The sequence below is a fragment of the Mus caroli genome, chromosome 8, assembly GCF_900094665.2.
Source record: "Mus caroli chromosome 8, CAROLI_EIJ_v1.1, whole genome shotgun sequence".
NCBI lineage: Eukaryota > Metazoa > Chordata > Mammalia > Rodentia > Muridae > Mus > Mus caroli.
This window is the reverse complement of record NC_034577.1, coordinates 113,726,234-113,736,367: the sequence shown is the minus strand read 5'-3', so window position 1 is coordinate 113,736,367 and position 10,134 is coordinate 113,726,234. Positions and strand designations below refer to the sequence as shown.

At 53.4% G+C, this 10,134-nt stretch overlaps 1 protein-coding gene across 1 annotated transcript; it reads right to left on the bottom strand.

Moving 5' to 3' along the window:
• Positions 1 to 886: 886 nt before the first annotated feature.
• On the bottom strand, positions 887 to 5,664 carry Cdt1 (chromatin licensing and DNA replication factor 1). Its single transcript, XM_021170334.1, has 10 exons — positions 5,405 to 5,664; positions 4,799 to 4,939; positions 4,565 to 4,719; positions 3,922 to 4,119; positions 3,684 to 3,829; positions 3,485 to 3,582; positions 2,596 to 2,784; positions 2,173 to 2,325; positions 1,882 to 2,083; positions 887 to 1,524 (listed from the first exon to the last, which is right to left on the bottom strand). The coding sequence occupies exons 1-10, from the start codon at positions 5,627 to 5,629 to the stop codon at positions 1,364 to 1,366; spliced, it is 1,668 nt and encodes a 555-aa protein (XP_021025993.1). The 5' UTR covers positions 5,630 to 5,664; the 3' UTR covers positions 887 to 1,363.
• Positions 5,665 to 10,134: the final 4,470 nt, after the last annotated feature.

Below are 10,134 nucleotides of genomic sequence, written 5' to 3'. Positions count from 1 at the left end.
AAAAAAAAAAAAAAAATCACATTGTGGGGCCGTGGGTGTTGGGGAAAGAGGGGGATGGGAGAGAGCCTGCATCCCCCCCAGAGTTCCGGTGCTCTGGGAGGGTGGATGCTTTCCACACTGCCCCGAGTGAGCATCTGGCTGTGTTAAGCCACTGGCCCCACACGGCGTGTGGTAGACAAGGGTCAGTCCCAGGCACCAGGTTCTCAGTCTCCAGCACCCGGCGCTGGATATGGTGGAGGAGCTGAGAACATAAGAGGGGACCTGGGGCAGAAGGGAAGAGAGGGCAGGGGGAGAGAGGGGTGCTGGGTGGTTTCCACTCAGGTGAGAGTCCTTAGTCTGGTCCATGGCTGCAGCATAGGAAGGCATTCTGGCAGGAGATTAAAAGTGGCTCATTAGGAGAAAGCCTATCCCATCGTTCAAACACGGTGGGCCTTCATGATCAGAGACAGTCTATGGTTTTAGAGCTTTATTGTAGAAAGGCAAGGAGAAAGAGAGAAGGTAGAAAGATAGGCCATGGCCACGTGGAGAGAGGGGGGAAGGGAAAGAGAAAAAAGGCTAGAGAGTACCTTGAAAGCTTAAGAGAGCGAGGAGGGGCCAAACAGCCCCTTATTGTGGGCTTTGCTATCTTGCTGTTGCTAGGTAACTGTGGGAAGGAATCTAGCCAGAACGCCAGAAGCTTGGGACACTGACTACATGACTAATAGCCACATGCCTCTCCTGTGGGGGCTGTAACTTCAACAGGAGCCAGGGGTCCAGGAGACATGATCGAACGCCTCTGTCCATGTAGGTGAAAATTACCATCCACCAGGACCAGGATGTCTGTACATAGCCCATTGCCCCACATCACACAACAGCATTTAAAGAGATTTTATGGTGACAGATTCAGTTTCATCTCAGTAGTATTTTATTTAAATCTTACATGACTTTATTAAAAGCCAAAACTAGCAGTCACATGCAGGGCCATATAAGGTTTGAAAAGAAACCACACTTCACATATTTACAGAAGGCCCAATTTCACTCTGAGAGCAGCATCCCCTGAAATCAGGGAAGTCCATGGTCTGTGTGATTCTTAAGTCTCATGGGGAGGCGAGGCTATGCTGGCCCAGGCTTCCACCTGGACCTTGATCTTGGGTCTTGACCATACCTAATGCTTAAGTAGTTTGTGCAATGGCCATCCAACATACTCTACTCTTCAGAGTCTACTTCCCCTAGAGCTGAGTCTGGGATACCCCAAAGCCTCAGGAAGCAACTTAACGCCAGCACTTTACAAGATCCATGGGCAACGATAGCTGCCCACACTGGTGAGGCTTAAAGGCTTAAGTGCGTCGTGTACTAATGAAAGAAACAGGCAAGAAACTCAAAGTCACAGCCCCTCGGCGTGGACGTGATGGGCCAGCCTCGCAGCGAGGCCAGCCAGGTCAGCAGCCTTGTCCAGCTTGACGTAGGTATCCGAGCGGATGCGATGCAGGCTGAGCCAATCCGGCAGCAACTCGGCCAGGAGCAAAAGGTGTTTCTCCATCTCCCCTGCACAAGTGGATTGTGGGTTTAAGCCTAGATGGTTTGCTCTCACGCAGCCAGGTGCTCGACACCCCATAATAGGCCTTTGTCAAGGCCTATCCACTGCTATGTACAGTGGATCCAAGTAGAGCCAAGTAGAGCCATGGGGGACACCGTGCTCAAGCACCAGGAGAATGAACAGCAAAGAGGCAAAGACACCCGTGCTCTGAGCCTGGCAAGCAGGCCTATAAGTGGCAGAATTGGGGGTCCCCAAGACCATGGCAGACAAACTGTCCCTGGTCAGAAATAGACCTAGCTCCTTGCCAAGAACACACTGAGCACGACCATGCCCACCCTCTCACCCCTGTCTTGCTTTGCACAAACCTGGGCTCAGAGTAGTTTGGCAACTGTCCACCATCCTTGCACAGACCACCTCCATAGTGAGTGCCGGCTTCCGCTCAGACACGAAGACACTGCGCAGCACGCGGGCCAGCTCTGGCAGACGCTCTAACCGCTGCAGGCGAAGCTCCTGCTCAGGGCACCGTGTCATCCTTGCCAGCTGCTTCTGGACCTCCTTGGCCCTTATCTGCATGGGGATGGGTCAGCAGCCAATGGTCACCAAGGAAAGCCCCACTCCTGTCACCAAGTCCCCCTTACCGGAGACCCAGGACTCACCCGCTCCAGCAGTGCTTGGGACACACCCTTCAGGGCGCTCGGAGAGGCAGCAGGTGGGGTGGCTGGTGGAGTGGCCGGGAGTGGTGGAGTAGAGGTCCCAGGGCTACCGGGCTCAGCCGAGCGCATGGCCAGGTTGCTCAGGGCCTTCTCCATCTGCAGGGTAGGCACAGGTCAGAGGTCACGAAAGATTCATGAAATCCCCAACCTCGTGAAGGCTGCTCTTTGCACGGTCCCACCAGAGCATGTACACACAGCCTGATGAGCCGCACTTGTGCGTACAAAGCACACCTTACTTTTTTGTGCCCTCAGCTGAGGAAGTATCTGGTAACCTCAAGGCACTCAGCTGTTACCTCTGCCCTCCAGGGCCAGGCAGCCATACTCCCTGAGGAGAAAGGAATGAAGTTACAAGTCAGAGAGCCTCACCTTGGGCGTCATCAAGCTCCGGGCACGGGCCAGCACTTCCTGGGCAGTGGTGAGCTTCTCCGTGACAGGAGGCTGGGGCAGTTCAGCTGGCTCAATGTCAGGCACCTCATCCACATTGAAGCGTGGGTGCCAGCGGGTCAGCTGGTCTTCCGGCACCGCCATGGGGGGGTTCAGTGAAGCCAGGAAGGCCTGGAGGAAAGAAGGTTGGCCCACTCATTTTCAGTATTTCCAACCAGAAAAACCAACTTAGCTGTTCTGTGCCTAGACACGGCCAGGTATAATATGAAGAGAGGCATGTTTCTAGCACATGGCCATGGTTGACTAAATAATACAAATGCCCTCTTGGGGTCTTGACGTAATCCTGAACTCCCCAGTTTTGGGGTTCCAGGCAGCTCTGCCTCAGCTCCAGCCTATAGGGTAGGTATCAGCCCCCCTTACATTTAAAGAGAACTATAGCAAGTGACTGTGATGCTCGGTCCAGGGAGTGGCCTTGTTGGGGTAGGTGTGTCACTACGGGCGTGGGCTTTAAGACCCTTATCCTAGCTGCCTCTAGCCAGTCTTCTGCTAGTGGCCTTCAGATGAAGATGTGGAACTCTTAGCTCCTCCTGAACCATGCCTGCCTGGATGCTGCCCTGCTCCAACCTCGATAATGGACTGAACCTCTGAACTTACGAGCCAACCCCAATTAAATGGTGTCCTTGTAAGAGTTGCCTTGGTCATGGTGTCTGCTCCCAGCAGCAAACCCCTCACTAAGGCAGGGACAGAGAGGAACCTTTCTTTACATTTGAGGCCAGAAGAGCAGCTACATGGAGAGCAGAGTGATTAAGGCCATTGTCCACTCGGAGCAGGGACTGAGCCTGCTTGAGCCTCCAGAAACCCAGGCCCTCACCTTGTGCTGTTCCTTGACACGTTCCACCAGGTTCTGCCGGAAGACTTGCCGGCGCTGCAGGAGGCACGTGGCTGTGAGCTGGGTGGCACCGCCAGCCTCTGTAAGGCAAAGACCAGCCGTGGTGAGCCCCAACCCGTCCAGCTGCCCAGCCACAAGTACAAGAGGATCGAGAACACCCAGGGCCTCACCAAAGACTCACCCTGGCCCAGCAAGGGCTCGATGGTGAGCTGGTAATCGGATCTTTTGATGCTGTCCTTGAAGGTGGGGACATTGCACTCCTGGCGGAAGCGATACGACGTAGGATACACGGTTTTGATCTGGCCCACATTGCGCTCTTCAAAGCGCCTATGGGAGAGAGGGCAGAGTGAGAGGGACCAGGCAGGCGGGCACCGGACAGACACCGGGGGCAGCTAGGTCCCCTCCCCCACACCACTCACTTGCGCATCATCTCCTGAACACCTTGCTTGACTTTGGCAAAGGTCACAGTTTCAGAGCGATTGTGAAGCATGCTCACAATGGTGTCCATGCTGCGGAACATCTCAGCCAGCACCTGATACTTGTACGGTAGGACAAGGCCTGGGAGACCAGGCTGGGCCAGGGCATGGAAGCGCTGGTAGGCAGGAGCTTTCTCGACACTGTCAAAGAGGGGCGTTCCCATTAGACTATCAAACCACACGGTTTGACCCCACCACCACCAGACCACAGGGTAGGAGAAGACACTGTGACCCAGAACCCCCAAACTACCATTTGCAAAGTCCCCACAGATCTAATGCTACCTATGAGGGCAGCATCAGAAAGAGATAAGAAACCTGCTCCACACACTAGCTCTGCACCCTCAGCTTGGAGAGGCAGACAGTCACAGACAGGCACAGGGGTTCACAGTACTTAGAACAAGCCAGGTGCAGGAGTGACAATGTCCTTTTCAAGTGGGGAACAAGGGCATAGTGGTGGGGAGGAGGAGACTGGGGTACGGTTTAGGCAATCTGCCTCCAATTCCCATGGCCATCCACCCACTCAGACCCCACAGTGCCTCCCAAAGGTCTGTCCTCTCCTGGACCTTGTGGCCCCACTAGGACTCACCATGGTTGCTCTGTGGGCACCTTGGCATCTGGGGTACTAGGCTCCACAGCATTCTCTTGGACTCGGGCTCTCAGGGCCCGTGCCTGGGCTCCCAACTTCCGTGCCCGCCTCAGACAGGTCTGGAGCTCAGAGATGGAGGAGTCCTCTGAGGGGACCTGGGGACATAGGCACTGTCAGTTCTTCAAGTTCCGCACACCCTGCCCACAGTCCACCCTCAGAGTCCAGCCTCCTCACCTTGTTCCGCTGTTGATCGACAGAAACAATGGTACTCTTTGTTCGCTTGACAGGGGATGGGCAAACGGGGGAGCCTGGGTCAGCTGGAGGGCTGGGCTCAGCTGGGGAACTGGGTTCAGGCGGAGAACTGGGGCAGGAGTCCTGGCGATTTAAAGAAGACACAGAACAATAAACTGGGGGTGGGAAGGGGTACCTGCTCCCTACAGAGCCAGAACTAGGGTGTCAGTTCACTCGACCCGGAAGGCAGGAGTCAGGCGCTAGGGGGTGCCCGTCTATGGAGATGCTTGATGATGCAGTTAGGAAAGATCCACCTGGTCTGTCCGGCCTTGAAGCAGCTTGCAGGCCTGACCCTCCAAAGCCCTCTCTCCGTTTCAGGAACTCCAGCCCAATTCTTTGCATTACCCCCACACCACCACAATCACCCCCGCCAGCTGCAGCCTCCCCGGAAGCCCAGGTACCCTCTGCCTACGTCAGCAATGCCCCGGGGAGAGGAAAAAGCACCCAGCCTGCTCGCAACTCTATTCCTCCAGTCCCCTGCCTCGGAGCCCGAGAACCTGGATCTCTTGTCCTAACCAAGGGTCCTCTGGGGTCCCGCGCGCTCCTTACCAATCCAGGCAGCCGTAGCCTCCGGCGCGCGGGTGGCGCGGGCGGCACGGGCTGGTCACTCCCGGGTTCGGCTGGGGGCCGGGCGCGCTTGCGGCTGCTGCTCCGGGTGAACGCAGGAGCCACGAGGCCACCAGGGCTCGGGGTGAGACAGATCGACTTGGCCCGCGGAGTCGTAAGGCCTGGGCGACGGCACGCATAGAAATCGGTAACACGACTTTGCGCCATGGCGCCAAAAAGGTAGTTCCCGCGGATTCCGTGCAATTTTCGCGGCTTCAGCCTCGCCCCGCCCAGGCCGTACCACCACGCACAGCTCTGGGAGGGGGGGAAATGTGCGTGCTCCGGAGCATGCGCGCTAGTAGGCACGCATGCGCCATGCCGGGCCACCTCCCCCGCGGCAGCTTTGGATTGAGTGACCGAGAATGGGAGCGGCCGGGGCTGGAGGGTTGGGGGCAGGAGACTGTTTGACTCCTGCGTTCTGGCGGGCTGGCGTGCGGCGTAGCACACCCGCGATCCGCGTGGTTTCCGCGCGCTGCTGGGCTGTGGCGCGTAAGATTCTCAAAGCCGCTTGGCGCGCAGTGTGGACAGCGGCGGCTGCGGCCTGACAGCTCAGCGAAGAGGCGATCACGTGAAAGGAGACGCTTCTGGTTCTGTTGTTCCCATTTACAAAATACTAGCCCGGTCTCGAAGGCTAGCCAAGTAGCTGGGTCTGAGTCACACGCAACTGCTCAGTGTCCGGTCCCATGCGCGAGATGAGTACCCAGGACGACTCATGCTGCCGAACCGGTTCCAAAAGCATCTCATTTTCCTAGCCACATCCGGGCTAAGGGCTGCAGAGGTTGGAGTTACGCCTTGGCAGGAAGCAGCCTAGAAGCATGGGAAAATTCAGAGAGGCCACGCAGGTCTGCTTTCCTCATCAGATGGCAGTCACCCACCCAATGCTCCCAACTCCTGGAGGAAGTGGCAGTGCAGACAGTGCGATCATTTTGGGCAAAGGTGGCTCTCATGAGGGTGAGGGGACAGCGGAGAAGCAGGACCTGGGAAACCTGGATAGCTGTAAGCACACGCTGCACCGAAGGAGACTTCTCAGGAAGTCCAGCGCATCAGGCTAAACTGCCTCTGCAGCTGTGAAGTAAAGGACCAAGATTTAGAAGTTTGGAGACTTGGTTGTTCCTGCCTCCTGAGTGTGCTACGCCCTGGAGCCTCATGGCCAGCCATAGTAACCATTCTACTATATCCCTGCCAAGTTGGTCTTTGGGAGGGCACAGCCTTGGAACCCTGCGGGAATTCTTGGTTTGGCCCAGTGACAAGACAAAACCAGCTGCCTCCTGGTCGCAGCTGATTAGATATGTGACACATGGCTGAGCTAATCCGATGTTCTAGGATCAGAGAATGCTCTGGAGTAGGAACTACCACCTGCATACTAGTGATCCCCCATAATGTAAGACAGCAAGCAAACAGGAAGTTCCAGAGGCATCGAGCCTAACACAGCAGCTTGAGCGTTTGCGAATAGAGTCCTTTTCTTTGATATTTGCAGCCGTGAGGAATGGGGCCCATGCCTCTGGGCATGCCCATGAGGGATTTTCTAGATGAGGCTAATTAAAGTGGGAAGGCACACCCTAATTTGGATGCCACTATTCCATGGACTGGGAACTAATTTCCCTGACTGAAATTAATAAAAAAGGAGAAAGGGCATAGGCATGGAAAACTGGCAGCTCACACGTGTGACCGTAGCACTTCAGAGACTTAGGGAGGAGACTCAAGTTCTACTCTGGTCTACATGAAACCCTGTCAAATGACTTTTAAAAAATTGAACTAGTCTAGGCAGTGGACTAGGCAAACCTTTAATCTCAGCTCTTGAGAGGCAGAGGCAGGTGGATCTCTGAGTTTGAAGCCAGCCTGGTCTACAGAGTTTAAGTTACAGGACAGCCAGGGGCTACACAGAAAAACTGTATCTTAGAAAATAAATAAATTTTAAAAAATCTTTCTGCTTCTTGATTTTAATCCCAGCAGGTGTAAATACAAAGTTCCATGTCAGCCAGAACTACAGTGAGAGACCCTGTCTTGGTTTTTGTTGTTGTTGTTGTTTTTGAGACTATGTAACTGGGGCTGTCCAAGGAACCTGTTTTTAAAAAAAAAAAAAAAAAAAAAATCCACATGAGGAGTGATTAAAGCAACTTGAGGAAGGAAGGGGTTTTTAGCTTTTAGCACATGGTTTGATAGTGTGGTTCATCATGGCAGCCTAAGCATGGTGGCAAGAACAGCGGGGCACACTGAACCACAGTCAGGACAGATGAGGGCTAGTGCCCAGCTTGCTTTTTTTAATTTAGTTCATTCAACAGTGACACACACACACACAGTGGGTCTTCCCTCCTCAGTTAAAGCTTTTTGGAAGCATCCTCAGAGACACACCCAAAGGTACTTGTCCATGGTGACTCTAAATCCAGTGATGTTGCTTTTGTTGGATTGGGTTTTCATTGTTGCCGCAACAGTGAAAAAAAATAACCATCATCTGCATCCTCATCTTCACCCTCATCTCCATCCTCACCATCACCTCACCACCCCCCCCTTCACCATTGTCCTAATCACCTGAGGCTGGGTAAGGTCACCATAGATCCTCAGTGTTGATGATAGCCAAGTTCCGGCCTTGCCTGACTTCCCTAGAACCCACCCTGGTTCCCTGAGCCCTGCTCTCTGCCAAGCTACAACCTCGATATAGTTACAGAATAATTAGCTTGCAGGCTCTGCTCATCTGGTGCATCCTGGTCTCATCCTTAAGAAACAATGACAAGAAGCCGAGACTCTGCAGCACTTCCGCTGCCTTCAGATACATTTACTGAAAGTGTGCAGCTTCCATCCAGGTTTGCTGAACAGATGGACCCAACTCCTGTGGTTGGAATGGCTTCTCTCTTTCATTCAGAGGGCTTCTCTGGATCAAGCCAGGCGAAGAAGCTGAGGCTCCAGGCATACAACTGGTTAGCCAGGGAGCTAGACCTTCATTCCGACTTCCAGCTCTTCACCCGCTGTTCACCGTCCCTGTCCCAGACAGGAAACAGTAACTGATGCTGGGACACAGGCTCATGGAATCCCTCGGGGACCTGCCCACTGAGGATCTCTTAGTCATCGGCAGCCACGGAGGAGCTCTTTGTGGTCTTGGCTTTTCACTCAAGGTTTGTGGCCAAGGCTAGAGAGGCAGCTCTCACCTTCAGTGAAAGCATCTGGGTCTGCTTGATCTGCACTCGGATTCCCTGTCTGCCAGACAACCTTGGAATCCATTGTGGCCGGGATAGAGCAGGATGGAAGGGGAAGGCGCTATGGTGCGCAACGCGTCACGTGACACTAGCAGTTTCCGTTCCCTCCAAGACTCAGATTCTTCGAGACAGTTCCGGGGTGTCATGTCTTGTGGAACCTTCTCCCCAGCTAGGCTCCTATGAGACTCCGCAGAGGAAGAATCGAGAGCCTCGTTTTATCTCAGGGATGAAAAACGCCTTCTCCTGCTTTGGGAAAGCATTAGGTGGGGAGAAGGCTGACTCTGCCTTCACTGCTCTTAGTTTCCTTTCTGTTGCTGTGTGATAAAATATCCGGGCAAAAGCCGCTCCAGAGAGAAGTTATTTGGCTCACAGTTTCAGGTTTCATTCGGTCCTAACAAGGAAGTCACAGCAACAGGGGACGGAGAGGGAGCTGGTCACATGAGAGCAGTGTCAAGCACAGGGAGCAATGAAGCAGTGGACGTTAATGTTCGGCTTGCTTTCTCCACTTACACAGTCTAGGAGCTCCTGCCAAGGGAATGGTGTTACCCATAGAGGGCAGACAAGAGTTTCTCTGTGTAGCCCTGGCTGCCTGGAACTCACTCTGTAGAGCAGGCCAGCCTCAAACTCAGAAATCCACCTGTCTCTGCCTCCCAAGTGCTGGGATTAAAGGTGTGAGACACCACTGGCCCAGTCTGTTCCTATTCTTGTGTGGTCATCTAACATTGCTCTGTTCAATAGAAATGTGTTGCGAACTGGGTGGTTTCAAGTTTTCAAGGCTGGTACATGCCGGACAAGGTGGCGCACGCCTTTAATCCCAGCACTTGGGAGGCAGAGGCAGGCGGATCTGAGTTCGAGGCCAGCCTGGTCTACAGAGTGAGTTCCAGGACCGAGTCCCCTGAGAGAGCAGCCAGTATTCGTAACCACTGAGCCATTTCTCCTGCACCAGGTCGCAGTACTTGCAATAATTATGGTATATCAGTTATGCCCCCAAATGTCTCTCAAAATAAAATAAACCACTTATTTATTATTATTTAGTATTATTTGGTTTGTTTGAGACACAGTCTCTCTTCATAGCCTGGGTTATCCTAGAACTCACTATGTAGACCAGGCTAGCATGAGCTCACAGAGATCCACCTGACTCTGCCTCTGCCTCCAGATACTGAGATTAAAGGCGTGCACTGCTACACTCAGTTTATTTATTATTTTTGACAGAGAGTCTCACTATGTGGCCTTTGCTATCCTGGAACTCACTATGTCCTTCAGGCTAGCCTCAAACTCACAAGAGGTCTGCCTGACCTCTGCCTTCCAAGTGCTGGAATTTAAGGTGTTCGCTGCCACCTTGCCTGGATTATATATATATATATATATATATATATATATATATATATATATATAGAGAGAGAGAGAGAGAGAAAGAGAGGCATGTATATATGTATATATACTTTTTAGGTTCGGTTGGTTGGTTGGTTGGTTGGTTGGTTG